The sequence below is a fragment of the Salvelinus sp. IW2-2015 genome, linkage group LG10, assembly GCF_002910315.2.
Source record: "Salvelinus sp. IW2-2015 linkage group LG10, ASM291031v2, whole genome shotgun sequence".
Lineage (NCBI taxonomy): Eukaryota > Metazoa > Chordata > Actinopteri > Salmoniformes > Salmonidae > Salvelinus > Salvelinus sp. IW2-2015.
The window spans coordinates 2,807,579-2,826,495 of NC_036850.1; the positions used below are offsets into that span (position 1 = coordinate 2,807,579).

The 18,917-nt window shown below is 43.1% G+C and overlaps 1 protein-coding gene across 1 annotated transcript in view; it reads right to left on the reverse strand.

Moving 5' to 3' along the window:
• LOC111969182 (bifunctional glutamate/proline--tRNA ligase) overlaps positions 1-18,917 on the reverse strand; it is a 64,167-nt gene that overhangs the window by 22,247 nt on the left and 23,003 nt on the right. Inside the window, exons 10-20 of the mRNA XM_023995125.3 lie at positions 14,126-14,359; positions 13,815-13,899; positions 13,423-13,482; positions 10,447-10,557; positions 9,877-10,013; positions 4,570-4,777; positions 3,694-3,806; positions 3,255-3,366; positions 2,618-2,956; positions 2,111-2,326; positions 1,701-1,919 (exon numbers count right to left, since the gene is read on the reverse strand). Of these exons, the coding sequence (XP_023850893.1) occupies positions 1,701-1,919; positions 2,111-2,326; positions 2,618-2,956; positions 3,255-3,366; positions 3,694-3,806; positions 4,570-4,777; positions 9,877-10,013; positions 10,447-10,557; positions 13,423-13,482; positions 13,815-13,899; positions 14,126-14,359 (1,834 nt within the window). The remainder of the gene's footprint in view (positions 1-1,700; positions 1,920-2,110; positions 2,327-2,617; positions 2,957-3,254; positions 3,367-3,693; positions 3,807-4,569; positions 4,778-9,876; positions 10,014-10,446; positions 10,558-13,422; positions 13,483-13,814; positions 13,900-14,125; positions 14,360-18,917) is intronic.

Genomic DNA, 18,917 nt, shown 5'->3' on the forward strand with positions numbered 1-18,917 from the left:
AAGATTCTGATGGAAGCTCAGCAAAAGTAAGAACAATTTATGATGTTATTTCGTATTTCTGTGGAAAATGTTGATTCCTATTCTCCGCCGTTTTGGCGAGCRCTGTCTCGCAATAACGCAAGCTGTTTGTTATGGTAAGGTTATTTTTAAAAATCTAACACGGCGGTTACATTAAGAACCAGTGTATCTTTCATTTGCCATACAACAAGTATTTTTATGTAAAGTTTATGATGAGTTCTTTGGTCAGATTAGGTGAGTGTCAGAAATATCTCTGGAGATTCTGGAGAATCGATGCTACGTATTCACAATGTATAATCAGGATTTGTAGCTCTAAATATGCACATTTTCAAACAAAACATAAGTGTATTGTATAACCTGATGTTATAAGACTGTCATCTGATGAAGTTGCTCAAGGTTAGTGATTAATTTTATATCTTTTGCTGGTTTTTGCGATGGCTATCTTTTGCGGTGAATAAATGCATTTGTGTGTTTGGCTATTGTGGTAAGCTAATAGAAATATATATTTGTGTTTTTCGCTGTAAAACACTTTAAAAAATCGGAAATATTGGCTGGATTCACCAAGATGTTTATCTTTCATTTGCTGTACACCATGTATTTTTCATAAATGTTTTATGATGAGTATTTATGTATTTCACGTTGCTCTCTGTAATTATTCTGGCTGCTTCGGTGTATTTGTGATGGTAGCTGCAATGTGATTTATACCTCAAATATGCACATTTTTCGAACAAAAACATAGATTTATTGTATAACATGTTATAAGACTGTCATCTGATGAAGTTGTTTCTTGTTAGTGACTAATTATATCTCTATTTGGTCGGTTTTGTGATAGCTACCTATGGCGGTAGAAACATGGTGAAAATATCGCGGTTGAGTCTTTGGCTATTGTGGTTAGCTAATAGAAATACATAGTGTTTTCGCTGTAAAACATTTAAAAAAATCGGAAATGATGGCTGGATTCACAAGATGTTTATCTTTCATTTGCGTATTGGACTTGTGATTTCATGAAAATTATATTATATGATATCCCTGTCCCGTTAGGCTAGGCTATGCTAGTCAGCTTTTTTGATGAGGAGGATCCCGGATCCGGGAGAGAGAAGTGGTAGACTACCGTAAATGAATTAATAAAGCTGTTAACGCCAAAAATATGGGGTTACATACATAAGAAAGATCAGGATACTTAAAAATATATACATCTTAGATATAGGAGACACTTCAGAACAAACATGTTGTCGGGACTATTTGTTGTTCCATGTAGTGAACATGTTATTCAATGCCTTTGTATTGGCTAGTAGCAGTAAGACCAAGAATAATTTTATAAAATAATTAGTGTATATATTTCTGGGGATACTTCAAGGGGCCTTAAAATTCAAAATCAAATAGCTAAATGATCCTTGGTATGACCTTAGAACGCCAGATAGTAGAACCACCCCAATCTCCTCCCCTGGCTTAGACTCTGATGGGTTCATATTGTAAAGAATGTTGAAATAGAGCAGGCATGTCAATTCTCTCCCCATCCTAGTGTGTGTATGTATATCGGAGGGTTGGGTTAATACAGAAGACACATTTYCATCACATATGGACTAATAAAGCATATCTCTCATCTATATTAATTTATGAATCATTTTATCCAACTTGTGCCTAATGAATGCCAGCCTATCATCCCTTCCTGTTGGCCTCACCTTGGGGGCCTTCTCGCTTTTCAGCTTCCTCACCAAGTCACCCTGCTGAGTCACATGTTCATAGATGCCTGAGCCAGATGTGACTGTGGGGGCTTGGGTGCTCTGGACTGGGGCAGCAGCAGGGACTGGGGCAGTTCCTGGCTTGTAGTCCTGACCTGTCGCCTGTTTGTACTCTGCCTTCAAGTCTAAGAGCTGCTTCACCGCAGCATCAACCTGGTCCTTTGTGGAGAGATTGATCRAATACAGTGGTTAGAGGGATGTAATGTTCTATCAATGGTAAAAAATGTAGAGAACAGTTATGAACAGTTGGAGCAAATAGAGATGAGACAAGTCTTACAATGTACTATAACTGAATAATTCCCAATACCTGCAGGCTAAAAGTAAAGCATTACTGAACTCGTCTTCCTTACCTTYGCTGATTTCTCAGATTTAAGCTTCCTCACAGTGTCTCCCTGTTCGGTGACACGTTCGTATAGGCCTGAGGGAGAGGATGGGGGGGATGAGGCAGAGAGAGCAGTCTTGGCTTGGGCAGCAGAAGGAGGGGTCATCCCTGGCTTGTTCTCCTTGCCTGTGATCTGATGGAACTCAGCTGTAAAATCCGGCAGCTGCTTGACAACAGCATCAACCTGGTCCGGGAGAGAAAAAAACAAAAGAGAGCATTTAAAAAAAGTAATGTATTTTTTATTTCTACAGGTAAAACCTTGAGATTAAAATATTTTTCACTTGTGACTAAGAGGCATCAACAACAAAAATGAAATGAATAATGTTTAATCTTCTACTCGTGGAAAAAAGTGGAACTACTTCTAATTGTGTAGCAGGCTATTTCAACTCAGGAKTCAAAATCGAATCCAATCGAATCCAAAACAAGTTTTTTTTAAATGAGCCAATTGATAAACAAGAGAAAAATATACTCAAACCTTGGAAGCCTTCTCGGACTTCAGCTCCTCCTGCTGGGTGATGCAAGCAAAGGGGCAGGAGGTGGAGTCAGCAGAAGGTGCGGGGGTTGCGGCCTTCTGAGTGGTGGAGCTGGCGGGTGGGGCCATGCCTGGTTTGTAGTCCTGGCCAGTCAGCTGCTTGAACTGGGCTTTGAGTGACAGTAGCTCCTTTACCACTTTGTCCACCTTCTCCTTGGGGGCCTTGGCGGTTTTTAGATCGCGTACCTTCTCACCTTGAGCCACGATGCCAAAGAAAACGGCGCAGGCATCGCTAGCTGGGGCAGAGACGGGAGCGCCTTGGCACGTGGCTGGGAAGGGAGCCTAAGAGGAGACAAGGAGTTTATTCCTTATATTACAGAAATTTAACAAAATCTACATGAATCTATAAGAATACAGGATGTATCGGAAAAATAAGGTGGAAGCAAATCGCCAGGTGAGCCTCAGCAATATTGATTTGACTTATCCTATATTTTCAGATCAGTGCAGATAAATGAGACAAGTAGAGGAAGCCACTTCAGACTATTGAGATGAGCCCATAGTTATTTCTTCTCTCCTTTCCTGTCGCAGTAAAGGAGAACTCTAGAAGAGGGGAAATAGAGGAGTAAGTATTAAGACTCACTGTGGTGGTGGTGGCCTTGCACTTCTCCTTGGAGCCGGCGGTGGGCATCTCCTTGGTGTGGCCATCGGGGATGAACAGCAGCACACAGGGACTCTCCTTGCAGCTGTGGGGACTGGGTGACAACACCAGGGACACGTTAGTAATACAGACACTGGAACGATGTGCTTTTGCATTTAGGAAGTGTAGCACCCATCCAATCCTCTGGCCCATGTCTAGTCACCAGGGACAGAGTATTAATACAGACACACTCTGGAACAATGCAGTAGTACTTCATTTTGAAGAGGCATTGTGCTTTTCCTTTAGAGAATATCCATCCATTTATTTATTATCTCATCCAACTATCAAACCATCAATCCATCCACGAACGCATCCCTTCCACTGGCCCAAATGCAGTCACGGTCAAATCAACTAGTCAAATATCTTGTAGAGGCAATAGAACCTGATTGGCTCGTAGGGCTGGTCACAGATGTAGAAGCCCCGCCTCTGCAGCTGGATGATGTCACCCTTCTTCAGGTCCTTCAGACAGGGGTCTCCCAGCATCTTTTCCTCCAGCTGACAGAAAGAAAGGGAGACAAAAAGAAAGGGAGTCACAAAGAAAGGATGGGAGACACAAAGAAAGGATTGGAGACACAAAGAAAGGATTGGAGACAGATGTGAAGAAGATAAAGAGAATGTGATAGAGGGATGTGAGGAGAAATAGGAAAACCCTTTCAGTCTTCCGAAGGATTAGAAGAGTGTTCCTCTATACTGGTCAATGATATCTGCTCTATTCAGAATGATGTGCTTTAATAATAAATTACATTGGTAAAGCACTTTTCATTATACAGAATAATCCAAAAGTTGCATAAAATAAAAACCAAATCCAATATTTTTTTTAACTCGACAGGGCAACTGACACAAAGAAGCCAGCTGACACTACAAGGGATAACACCACCAAGGAGCACAGCTATCAACAGAAAGCCTTCCTAAAGAAAATGGTCATTAGGCCACTTTTTAAAGGAAGTGGTCCGGGAGGGCATTCCAGAGGCTGGGGGCGGTCAAACTGAAAACCTGATCTCCCAAGGAGGAATATACTTCATTCTCATGACATTTTTACAAACAAAAACACTCCCTCACACGACACACGCACATCGCATAGACAACCCCCTTTGACTCTCTCTCACACACACACACACACACACACACACACACACACACACACACACACACACACACACACACACACACACACACACACACACACACACACACACACACACACACACACACACACACACACACCTACCCTTGACCCATCCCACCCTTGCTCACCCACCTTGCTCTGTTTGTTGATGTACTCCTTGAAGTCGTCCTCCTTGCCTATGACAGGCTTGGTGATGAGGTGCTGGTAGTTGACGCAGACGGTGGGCAGCAGGGGCGCGCGGGGGGTCTCGGCCAGCCACGTGATCTTGGTGGTCTTCTTGTAGTCCTTGTTCTCCAGGTTCAGTTTGCCGTCCAGGGAGGTGACCTTACCGCTGGCATCTCTGGATCACAGAGATCAAGTGAGGTAGTGTGGGGGTGTAGGAGTTAGGAAGTTGACATTTCTTTTTACCATCATTGTACATTTGGTAACATTTTACTTAGAGTCAATAATGCATTTTAATGTGACACATCAGTTACATTGAGCGAGAGAAAGACAGAAGGAAAATATACAGTGCCTTCAGAAAGTATTCAGACCCCTTGACTTTTTCCACAGCTAGGTTTCAGCCTTATTTTAAAATGTATTAAATATTGTTTTCCACCCTCAATCTACACACAATACCCCCTAATGATAATGCAATTTAGAAAATAAGTAAGTGTAGGTATTCAGACCATTTACACAGTACCGTACTTTGTTGAGGTACCGTTGGCAGCAATTACAGCCGAGTCTTCTTGGGTATGGCGCTACAAGCTTGGCACAGAGATGTTCGATCAGGTTCAAGTCCAGGCTCTGGCTGGGCCACTCAAGGACATTCAGAGACTTGTCCGGAAGCCACTCCTGCGTTGTCTTTGCTGTGTGCTTAGGGTCGTTGTCCTGTTGGAAGGTGAACCTTCGCCCGAATCTGAGGTCCTGAGCGCTCTGGAGCTGGTTTTCATCAAGGATCTCAATGTACATTGCTTTGTTCATCTTTCCCTCAATCCTGACTATTCTCCCAGTCCCTGCCGCTGAAAAACACCCCCACAGCATGATGCTGTCACCACCATGCTTCACTGTAGAGATGGTGCCAGGTTTCCTCCAGACGTAACGCTTGGCATTCAGGCCAAAGAGTTCAATCTTGGTTACATCAGACCAGATAATCGTGTTCCTCATGGTCAGAGTCTTTAGGTGCCTTTTGGTAAACTCCAAGCAGGCCGTTATGTGCCTTTTACTGAGGAGTGGCTTCCATCTGGCCACTCTACCATAAAGGCCTGATTGGTGGAGTGCTACAGAGATGGTTGTCCTTCTGGAAGGTTCTCCCATTTCCACAGAGGAACTCTAGAGCACTGTCAGAGTGACCATGGGGTTCTTGGTCAACTCCCTGACCAAGGCCCTTCTCCTCCTTCTTGGAGAGCTTCAATGCTACAGAAATGCTTTGGTACTCTTCCCCAAAGCTGTGCCTCGACACAATCCTKTCTCGGGGCTCTACGGACAATTCCTTTGACCTCATGGCTTGGTTTTAGCTATGACATGCAGTCAACCGGGGGATCTTTATATAGACATGTGTGTACCTTTCCAAATCTCATGTCCAATCAATTTAATCTACTACAGGTGGACTCCAATCAAGTTGTAGAAACATTGAAGAATGATCAATGGAAACAAGATGCACCTGAGCTCAATTTCAAGTCTCATAGCAAAGGGTCTGAATACTTAAGTAAATGCAATATTTTATTATTTTCATTTTTATAAATTTGCAAAAAAACTATTTTTCGCTTTGTCATTAAGGGGTATTGTGTGCGGAATGCTCAGGATTATTWTTTTTWWTTTTTTTTAAACATTTTTGAATAAGGCCTTAACGTAACAAAATGTGGAATAAGTCAAGGGGTCTGAATATTTTCTGAAGGCACAGTATATTAGTTACATGGTGTAGCTATAATATCTAGGCTAGTGACGATCCTTGCTGCACGTGGAGAGCCACAGCATATTTTATATTTACTTTATTTAACTAGGCAAGTCAGTTATGAACAAATTCTTATTTACAATGACGGCCTACTAAGAAGGCAAAAGGCCTCCTGCGGGAACGGGGGCTGGGATTAAGTAAAAAATATATTTTTATACATATACACACACACAACGTATCAAGTGATCTTGATTAGTTGAATTTAAGTGTTTCACTGCTTAGCTGGTACTGCTGCTTCCTGAGACTAGGTGAACACTTGCCTAGGCAAAGCCCYCCGGAATAGCCTTCTGTAAAAAGCTGCTGATCTAAAAAATATCTTCCGGTCTTTAAATTAAAAACAATTTATGAAGGCTTTATATAGCATACATAACAGCTTCAAGCACAAAATAAATGCTTCACAAATCTATAGGATTATGTTATGGTTTATAATGAGTCTGTAGCCATTAAGTGCTTTGAAAGGCTAGACATGGCTCACATCAACACCATTATCCCAGAAACCCTAGACCCACTACAATTTGCATACCGCCCCAACAGATCCACAGATGAGGCAATCTCTATTGCACTCCACACTTCTTTCCCACCTGGACCAAAGGAACACCTACGTGATAATGCTATTCATTGACTACAGCTCAGCGTTCAACACCATAGAGCCCTCAAAGCTCATCACTAAGCTAAGGACCCTGGGACTAAACACCTCCCTCTGCAACTTGATCCTGGACTCCCTGACGGGCCGCCCCCAGGTGGTAAGGGTAGCCTCAACACAGGGGCCCCTCACGGGTGTGCGCTCAGTCCCCTCCTGTACTCTCTGTTCACTCATGTCTGCACGGCCAGGCACAACTTCAACACCATCGTTAAGTTTGCTGATGACATAAGTGGTAGGCCTGATCACCTACAACGACGAGACAGCCTATAGGGAGATCAGAGACCTGACCGTGTGGTGCAAGGTCAACAACCTCTCTCTCTCAACGTGATCAAGACTAAGGAGATGATAGTGGACTACAGGAAAAGGAGGACTGAGCATGCCCCCATTCTCATCGACGGGGCTGTAGCTTCAAGTTCCTTGGTGTCCACATCACCAACAAACTAACATGGTCCTAGCACACCAAGACAGTGGTGAAGAGGGCACGACAAAACCTATTCCCCTTCAGGAGACCGAAAAAATTTGGCATAGGTCCTCAGATCCACAAAAGGTTCTACAGCTGCACCAGAGAGCATCCTGACTGGCTGCATCACCGACTGGTATGGCAACTGCTCTGCCTCCAAGCACAAGGCACTACAGAGGGAAGTGCGTAAGGCCCAGTACATCACTGGGGCCAAGCTTCTTGCCATCCAGGACCTCTATACTAGGCGGTGTCAAAGGAAGGCCCTAAAAATTGTCAAAGACTCCAGCCACCCTAGTCATAGACTGTTCTCTCTGCTACCACACGGCAAGCGGTATCGGAGCCTAGTCTAGGTCCAAGAGGCTTCTAAACAGCTTCAACCCCCAAGCCGTAAGACTCCTGAACATCTAATCAAATGGCTACCCAGACTATTAGCATTGCCCCCCCGCCCTCTTTAACGCTGCTGCTACTCTCTGTTATCATCTATGCTTAGTCACACCGGTACCCCCTGTATATAGCCTCGCTAAACTTTTAACTGCTGCTCTTTATTTGTTACTTTTATTTTTTTAGGTATTTTTCTTAACTGCATTGTTGGTTAAGGGCTTGTAAGTAAGCAATTCACTGTAGGTCTACACCTGATGTATTTGGCGCATGTGACAAATAAAATTTGATTTGATTTGTGATTTGACGTAATTCCCACAGATGGGTGAATTGCCAAATGTGACATAACGCAGTGGTTCTTAAGCCTGGTCCGGGGACCCAAAGGGGTGCACAATTTTGTTTTTGCCTTAGCACTATACAGCTGATTCAAATGATCTGATTCAAAGCTTGATGATGAGTTAGTGTGTAGGGCCAAGGCAAAAACAAAAATGAGTCCACAGAACCAGGATTGAGAACCACTGACATAACGCACTGTTAATTAGGGATGTAATGATTCACCAATACGCATCGGTCCCCAGTTCAAATGTTTAAGATKAGTGCATTGGTCCACGGGACCTCAAACTGATCCAAATGTAGCATGCATCGGTCATAACATCAACTGAAACATTACTTTGTCGTTGTTGCTTGTATTACTTTCTTTCAACCTTCCGAAAATATCCCTAATCTTCTGTGACAACTGATGCGTCCTCTGCTTCAGTGTCAAACTAAGCATGTAACTGTGTTGACCGTCATTGATCTACAAGTCATTTTGCATCCCGAACAACCCAGGCAATATCAGTGGCCTAGTCAAACTGCGCACTGTTTCGCATGCTGACCAATGGCCGCGAGTCACTTTCAGCATTCAAACACTTGTAAAATGGCTTGCGCAATATTAGGCTTTATCAGTTGAGTGACAACCAATGTAATTTTTTAGGTTATTGTTATCAAATGCACTGTTGAAAATTGTGTTTTACTGGAATAAAGTAGCCTAAGCAAGCGCCCGAGACAACTCAACTGGCTATATAGCCTACCTGGTGATCGTGGCTTAGCCTACAACAGATTTTATTTTGACTGTGCAGGTTCACTTTCAGCAGTAGTTTTGGTAGTTGTTTTGCTTTAAACAATCAGTGTATATGGTAATTTCCTTGATACACAGGGTAAAGTTGATCATTTCATAACGAGGACAACAACCACTTTTTCTACCCACACCGCACTTCGAAACACGAGGAAAATAAATCTTCCGATATATATTCATTGGCTATGTCATAGCTAATATTCGATACATAACTAGCTCAAACATTGTGAAACTCAAAAAAAGTACTAATTAATTAGTGGGTTTGCCCTCCTTATCTGATAGTGGAGTGGTAGATGCCTAGGTTCCCTAGGTTCCCTTATGGCTCAGCTCAGGTGCCTACATACACCATAGACATATACACATGTAGATACATTTACACACACAGATAGATAGACAGACAAAGAGAAGTTCAGAGAGGCCCAGCTCATGAGCTCCATCAGCATATTTTTGAATTTAGAATTGAACATGAATGTGTTTACACAACAAATGTTAGTGAATCGTATCGACCAGCATTGATTTGTTCCTCTAATCCACTGGTCAAACTCATCCCATGGAGGGCCGAGAGTCTGCGGGTTTTCGCTCTTCCCTTGTACTTGAATGATAATTTTGGTCAAAAATTGATCAAAAATTWGCATACACTCAGCCCTCCATATAATGAGTTTGACACCCCTGCTCTAATCAAACCGAATCATTTCAAATTAAAACATATCATTCCTGTATCGTATCAGAGCCCATGTATCTAGATACGTATCAAATGGTCTTGAAAGGAAAATATGCACATCCATAATGTTTATAGACCATTTTTAAAGTATGACATGCTCATATAGATGAGTTGAGAAGCATGTTTATGGTGCTCATGAAGCCTGTATGTATGCTTTATAAGTTGAACTTTAAGGTGGGATTAATCTTACTTGTGGATCTGGGTGATGATAATGTTTCCCCAGTTGATGAAGGTGACTATCTCTCCCTTTGTGAAGGTCTCTGCATCTGCCCCCTCCACCAGCACCCTGGGTCCGTACCACACCGCTTTCATCCCCACCTCTGTGTTCTGGAAGGGTAAAAAAAAATACACATTTGCCAGGTTTAGTTGCGGATGGTATGATGGATTGACTATATTTGGTTGGTTTGGTGGTTTATTTGGCTATATTGGTTAGGTTATTAATTTGGGAAAGATTAAGTTGGTTGATTATTCACATCATATACTCAACTTGACTGAGGTATTTTGATTGTGAGGGGAACTCTTAGCATTGTCAGAGTAAAAAAAAACGAATGAAAATCAAATTTGAATGTACACTTTTGGAATTACAGTAACATTACATGTCATACTTTGGCTGCTGAACACTAGATTAGAGTGCAATACTTCGCTCTTGTCAGGCTGTGTCCAAAATGACACCATAATCCCGATATAGTGCACTACTTTTGTATTGTACTTTGTAGGGAATAGTGTGCCACTTCAGTGCAAATAATTGGCATAAAGGTACCTTGGGGTGTTTGACGGCCTCCTTCATCTCCTCTGTTGCCTCAGGGATGACGACAGGGACTGAGTAGGATCCTGACAGGGCCGTGTATCTGGGGGCCACTGGGTCGATAACCTACAGACACACAGAAATGGGAGAGGTTCATTATTGCAATGGTTTCCTTTGTAGACAGAAAAACTCATTCAGTATCCTGACTGAAGACTAGTCCACAGAGGACAGTTCAATTGGACCGGAACATCTTCAACTTATTTCACACTAACCAGCTGAGCCTACAGAGCAGAGGGGTACTGTGCTGGCCTGGTTATGCATCCACCATAGTTGTTGGAACCATGCTGGAAACAACAAAGTGAAAGGAAAATACCCAACCCAGCACAGTACGGCTTGGCTCAAGTGTCAAAATAGTATTTTTCTGGGCATGTGAACAGAAATACCTTCACCATACACACCATTGAAGGAAGAAGTGAAGGGGTGGATGGTGGTGGCAGAGTACAGGGACGACATGAAGGATAGAACGTAGAGGGGGAGCCAGTTTTGCAGTATGTATTGCCAACTACACAGACTAAAGGCCAAATGGGAGCATCTATAACCATGGGGAGCGGAGAACCTTTGAATTTTTCACATCCTGTAGCTTAGTAAAAACAGAGCCTAACAATGCACTGCTGTTATACAGGTATGCCAGTGCCACCAAAGGTTTTCCTAATCAGAGTTTATAGATACTAGTAGTCTGCCAAAAGCAAGTGACGAGTCACTTTTCAAAAGACTACTAGAATCCACTGTTTTCCTTGTGTTAGTCACCTCTACACCTCAAAGCTGCCAGTTGTGGGAATGGGAGGTGGCCGGAAAATCAGGGACACATAAGCAATGGGACAGGAGTATCTAGGAGAGCAGTATGGGGGTAGGGGAAGAAAGTTAACTTTTGTAGGGATGTTCTTCTCAGAAGTGACTAGGAGTCAGACTCCAGAATGAGCTTAACATTTGCTCCGAGTGGGATTTAAGCAAAATTATTGTTGTAGAATTTATGAAAATGCAGCTTGGCGAAGACGGGGGAGGGACAGGATGGAAAGCACAAAGATGGAGGGAAGGAGGAGGAGTACCTTGATACAGCTAATTGGCAGCTTGGAAACAGAAAGTGAGATGCAGTTCAATGTCAAACAAGAGAGAGACTGGAGGTTCGGAGTGGGTAAGACAAGTTCAGACAGGATCGGGTACATCTACGACATCCCTCCCCTCCTCATTGCCAATATCATGGGCTTAGAGGGGAAATAAATGTCTTCCCTAGATATAATATATGACATACATAGCAATGTTTAAATCATTTCTGGTTTAGAAGAATGGGGTGTTTGTATATTGGACACAAAGAAATGGCACCTTGACAACACCTAGCCCCCGTGACCATGGCAGAGTGCTTTTTGATGCAGATGCAAAGGTGCGCAAATTTAAGAGGCAGTTACTGCATGCGGACAGACAATGGAATGCCAAGATTTACATGAAATTCTGAAAAGTAGCAAGGGGTGTATAAATTAGGGGGATATGATTGCAATGAATGTTAGTCTCTCAGATGGGGCTGAGTTGTATTATCTGTGGCAAAAAAAAAAAAATATATATATATATATATATATATATATATATATATATATATATATATATATATTTTAAATACAAATAAAAATCGGCAAAATACCTCTAGAACTTAAATCAGTTTGTGACACCCACTATGTATAAAGTATGCTGGACGGTGATATTCACGTTTATTTTGAGAGAAACTTGTTTCATGATCACATCTATCAAACGCAAAGGCTAATGAATTGGACAGGAACCTAGAGCCTCCTCAAACCGTAGAGTCCGTTTCCATGGGCCTTAAGTCTATTCGTGGAATAAAAATTATGTTTAGTGGAGATTCTCCATTGAGCATTCTTTTTAGTCCAGAACTACACTTAATCTGGGTCTATGAAACCGACCCTTATAGTTAAGGTAAGAAGACGATTGAAAAGTTGTACATTTTTCATTAAACGGCCCCTCTAAGTTTAAGCCACTGACAGAGCTAAGTCATGGAGGAGGGAATGTGCAGGAAGATTTTATGTTTATGCTTTTCTAATAACCAATTTGACTGGGTTCATGCAAGTGACTGATTCATCGTGCCTGAGAGGAATCCTCACTATTAGAATAAGCAATTTGGCAGTACGCCCAGAAAATTGTTTTGAGAATCGAAAGGGGTGTCTCAGTTTCAAGGTCTCAGCTTGGAGAGAAGAAGCCTTGTGAGGTATTGGTCGGTCACGTGTATGAATCAGTATTGGTCGGTCACATGCATGAACCAAACGTTAATGATGAATAAGCTAGATCATGCAAATGTAGCTTGTCTGTGTAATCAGTATATAAGAGATCTAACGGGACTGCCCCGGTGGAGCTCACTTCAGACCAGTACTTTATGCATCCAAGTTTGACTGTGACATCTCCAGCTTGCTGACAATAAAGAATTATTAATTTAAGATTGACTTCTGGTGTCCCTGTGCAGAATTTCCTGGACAGAAGGATGGAAAGTGGGGGATGAAGGCAGGAAGTAAAGCAGAGGAGAAAAAGAACAGCACAAGACAAGGAAGGCAGCAATGCAAGCTGTGAGTAGGCACCCTATCAAAGGAACCATGTGTGTGTGCACATGAAACAAGCTTCCTTAGGGATTCAGAGCATTTAATTTTGCTCCAACCAAGGTTTTGGGCAACCAAAACCTTCAATAATTGAACATTTCTAAAACCTACAATACAGTCTTGTCTAATCTACCAAATATGCATTTTGCCCTCATGCCACCGATTTTCAGATATAGGATGGGCGGGATGTGACCAGCTTCAACCCTACAGTGGGTTTCAAAGTGTCAGGCTTTAATTAGGATTAAGGGGCAGGATTCAATCAGTATCAGTCCAAATGGATATGTAGGGAGTATGTGGAGGGGAAGGGGAATATCAGTGTCCATCCATGCAAGCATACCTTCTTGTTGAAGGCCCAGATCTTGTCCCATTCCATGTTGACCACAGACCTGGATCCACCCTGGGTGAGTGGGGGGGGAAAAACTAAATAAGGTTTCAAAGAAGGAATCAACAAGGGAATAAAAAGGGGGAATACAGGCTAAAAAGCTGAAACTAGGATGGGATGAACTTCAACATCCAAGGTTATTAGACACACATAGTTCATTAAGATCTGAGGAACCACGGAGTAATAGAAAGCAGTTTAGACAGTCATTTCTCAAAACGGGGTTGTAACATAGCAAAACACACCACACACACACACACACACACACACACACACACACACACACACACACACACCCACACACCACACACAACCCACACACACACACACACACACACACACACACACACCTGGGCAGCGATGAACTGCTTGAGGCCCTCGACGGTCATTCCTCTGCGCAGGACACCTCTGACAGTTGGGAAGCGAGGGTCGTCCCTGAGGGAGACGGGAAGATATACTTATACCAACGGATCTCTAAAATCTACTCCATCAGCGAAAAGCGACTATTTATTCCAGAGAGATTGTTTAAAACCAGAGTGGTACTTCCTGTACTTGTCAAATTAGAACACAGGTCTTCATTTACAGTTGCATACAATTTTGCTATGGTGTGTCCTAGTGAACCAAACACCCTGTCGTGTGGAAAGGATATTAGTGGACTCACCAGCCATCGACATAGCCCTGGTCTACGAACCAGGTGAGCTTGCGCTTGGAGAGCACAGTGTTGTTGAGGTTGAGCCGGGCGTACTCCCAGACGTAGGGCTTGCGCAGACCCAACGCCTCGATCACCCAGTAGAACTGGTCGTCGCGATCGTGGTACTCTGTTGTGCGCAGCGCATGAGTCACGCCCTCCACACTGTCAACGATGGGGCAGGCAAAGTCGTACGTGGGGTACACCCTGGGGGAGGGGTAGAGAGAGGGTTGAGTCACTATTTTGGAAAGGAGGATGCTTCTATACTGTCCCCCTGTATGTCTTTATGAAATGTGTGAAGCCTGTAATGCACCTTTGTGAGCTGCTGCACAGGACATACAATATTTGCCAGGCGTGAGCCAAGAGTGATACCAGTGTTTCCCCTACATTCATTCAGCAGCGGTGGGTAGGCAGAAATACTTCAGTGTAACCTTGAAATGACTAAAACCGTACAAAGTATGTATAAAAAATAAATGGAGCTATATATTTTTTACAAGATCATCTTTGAGGAATAAAAACTAGACAGTCGGGGAGAATCAAAAATTTGTTGCATGGGGTCCCCCATTGATTTTGTTGCGCTTGAGTGACTGACAGTATAACATTGCAAAATGTGTAGATTTGCAGGAAATTAGCTTTAAAACAGCAAAATTTCACCCACGCCCTATGAATGGCGCCGGAGGGGATGGCTGCCATTTTACGGGCTCCTAACCTGTGCTATTTTGTTAGTTTTTTCTCATTGTTTGTAACTTATTTTTTACATAATGTTGCTGCTACCGTCTCTTATGACCGAAAATAAATTCTGGACATCAGAACAGTGATTACTCACCTCGAAATATATATATATTTTTTTTAACGAGTCCTTGCATGAAGGCAAGACGTAGAAAAACGGGGCAGAGGTCGGGCTGCCTTCTGTGAATTCATAGGCGAGTGAGTAAACCTCCAATACCATCCGTTTTATTGGCCAACATGCAATCATTGGAAAACAAAATGGATGATATACGATCAAGACTATCCTACCAACGGGACATTAAAAACTGTAATATCTTATGTTTCACCAGGTCGTGGCTGAACAACGACACAGATAATATAGAGCTGGCGGGATTTTCCACGCATCGGCAGGACAGACAAGCTACGTCTGGTAAGACAAGGGGCGAGGGTGTGTGTCTATTTGTCAATAACAGCTGGTGCGCGATGTCTAATATTAAAGAAGTCGAGGTATTGCTCACCTGAGGTAGAGTACCTTAAGATAAGCTGTAGAACACACTATCTACCAAGAGTTCTCATCTATATTATTCGTAGCAGTCTATTTACCACCACAAACCAATGCTGGCACTAAGACTGCACTCAACCAGCTGTATAAGGCCATAACCAAACAAGAAAATGCTCATCCAGAAGTGTCGCTCCTAGTGGCCGTGGACTTTAATGCAGGCAAACTTAAATCCTTTTTTCCTCATTTCTACCAACATGTCACATATACAACCAGAGAAGGAAAAAAATTATTAATAAATACTCTAGACCACCTTTACTCCACACACAGAGATGCATACAAAGCTCTCCCTCTCCCTCCATTTGGCAAATCTGACCTGACATAATCTGACATAATTCTATCCTCCTGATTACAAGCTAAAATTAAAGCAGGAAGTAGCAGTGATTCGATCAATACGGAAGTGGTCAGATGAAGCAGATGCTAAGATACAGGACTGTTCTGCTAGCACAGACTGGAATATGTTCCAGSATTCATCCAATGGCATTGAGGAGTACACCACCTCAGTCATCGGTTTCATCAATAAGTGTATCGACGACGTCATCTCCAAAGTGACCGTACGTACATATCCCAACCAGAAGCCATGGATTACAGGCAACATCTGCATCAAGCTAAAGGCTAGAGCTGCCGCTTTAAAGGAGCGGGACTCTAATCCGGACGCTTATAACAAATTCCACTACGCCCTCAGACAAACCATCAAACAGGCAAAGCGTCAATACAGGACTAAGATCAAACCATACTACACCAGCTGTGACACTCGACGGATGTGGAAGGGCTTGAAAACTAATACTGACTACAAAGGGAAACCGAGCCACAAGCTGCCCAGTAACGCGAGCCTACCAGACGAGCGAAATAACTTCTATGCGCGCTTCGAGGCAAGCAACACTGAAGCATGCATGAGAGCACCAGCTGTTCTGGAWGACTGTGTGATAACGTTCTCGGTAGCCGATGTGAACAAACCCTTTAAACAGGTCAACATTCACAAAGCCGCAGGGCCAGACGGATTACCAGGACATGTACTCCCAGCATGCGCTGACCAACTGGCAAATGTCTTCACTGACATTTTCAACCTCTCCCTGACCATGTCTGTAATACATACATATTTAAAGCAGTCCACCATAGTCCCTGGGCACAAGAAAGCGAAGGTAACCTGCCTAAATGATTACCGCCCCGTAACACTCACATCGGTAGCATGAGGTGCTTTGAAGGGCTCACATCAACAGCATAATCCCGGATAMCCTAGACCAGGGGTGCCCAACCAGTCGATCGCGATCTACTGGTTGATCGCGGATTGTTTGCCAGTCGATCGTGAGATTATTATATCGACTAAAATTCAGCCACACAAATCAATGCCTATAATCTCTTTGTCTTAACRTTCGACAGTCCTCCATTCACAGCAATGTCTGAAAAGTCACGTGATTTACATAAAATATGACCAGTCCCTGCCCACTTGACGTATGCTTAGTTAGCGCGGTCAGATTCCGACCCGCCAACTCCAAGTCGAGGTTATGGTGATGCCAGGCAGGTAACTAGCTAACTTTGTAGACCGATTCGATCTTAAGTTGTGTGGTCGACAGCAGCAATAATGAGTGAAGGGAAGGATACAAAAAAAAACATAAACCTTATAATTTCCACAAGGAATGGGAGGATTATTTTTTCGTCAGGTCAAACTCAAAATGCGTGTGCCTCATCTGCCATAATAGCATCACTATCCCAAGGTAACATAAAACAACATTTTAAAACCACACAAAACCCAGGAAAGAGATTTTCCAGCAAAGACTGAATTACGAAGAAGAAAGGTACAAGAACAACAACAAAAAAATCTGCCAATTTTCACAAGGCCTGTGACCAAAGGGAAGGCGGCAACTATAGCATCTTATTATCTTAGTTATCACTGCGTAATTCATCAGCAAGCTTTGTGCCGGAAGACGCTAAACATGAAAGAGGTGGATGTTGTGATGAAGATTGTGTGTTCTATTCGAGCAAGAAGCCTACAGCGGAGGCTATTTCGTGCTCACTTAGAAGAGACTGAAGTGGAGAACACAGACCTGCTGCTGCACACGGATGTGGGAGTTTCAGTGAGTTGTTGAAATTAAGGAGTTGAAATTAAGGAGTTTCTCAAGGTTTCCAAACATCCAGAATATGCACAGCTAGAGGACACACAGTTGCTCCTGGACTTAGCTTTTCTCACTGACCTAAATTAAATGCTTAATGAATTGAATGTAGAGCTGCAAGGAAAAGGCAAACATGTAACCGACATGATCAGCTCTGTGAACACTTTTAAATGCAAATTACAACTGCTCACAAGAAAGCTGCAAGGTAAGGACCTGCACTTCTTTCAACACATGCATTCAGAGCTTGAACGTCAGGGCAAGGATACTGCACAGCTTGACAATGTACGTTACGTGTAGCAAGTCCAGAGCATCTTATCTGAGTTTGACAGTCGTTTCTCTGACTTTGCATCACTTGCATCACACTATTGCCACTTATATGTGCTTTCCATTTGGCACAGACATAAATGTGGAAGTTATTGCCTCCAAAATGGGATCACTTTTTCAGTTGGACACAACTATAGCAGAAACTGAATTTCTCACCATTCAAAATGACATTCAGCTGAAATCCAGGGCAGCCACTGAGATGAAGGAAGAGTTCTGGGAGCTACTGCAAGAGTAGAAGTATCCCAACATAAGAAGACTCTCAACTTATCAGCCCTTTTTGGATCAACCTATCTCTGTGAGTCTGCATTTTCTCACATGAAGATAATAAAGTCCAAGTACAGATTTACTATGACTGATGACCAACTTGTGGCTTGCTGCTACAGCCCTGACTATGAAAAACTACTTGCCTCCACCCAATGCCAAAAAACACACTAAGGTAGGAAATTAAATTAGTTGCACTTATTTGTGGAAAACATGGTTTTTGGTCCACATTATATTTGGGTATCAAATAGGTATCATAGCAGCAGGTCCATACTCAGTGGTGTGTCGCGTTTCATACATTTGTTGGTTGGTTTAGGTTTAGAGACTGGTAGATCTCATCAGGATGGCAAATTAAAAAGTAGATCTCACGTCAAAGAAGGTTGGGCACACCTGCCCTAGACCCACTCCAATTCTCATACCGTCTCAACAGATCCACAGATGACGCAATCTCAATCACACTCCACACTGCCCTTTCCCATGACAAAAGGAACAGCTATGTGAGAATGCTATTCATTAACTACAGCTCAGCATTCAACACCATAGTGCCCTCAAAGCTCATCACTAAGCTAAGGACCCTGGGACTGAACACCTCCCTCTGCAACTGGATCCTGGACTTCCTGACGGGCCACCCCCAGGAAGTAAGGGAGGAAACACATCTGCCACGCTGATCCTCAAGACTTGGGCCCCTCAGGGGTGCGTGCTTAGTCCACTCCTGTACTCCCCGTTCACCCACGACTGCATAGCCAAACACAACTCCAACACCATCATTAAGTTTGCTGATGACAACTGTGGTAGGTCTGAA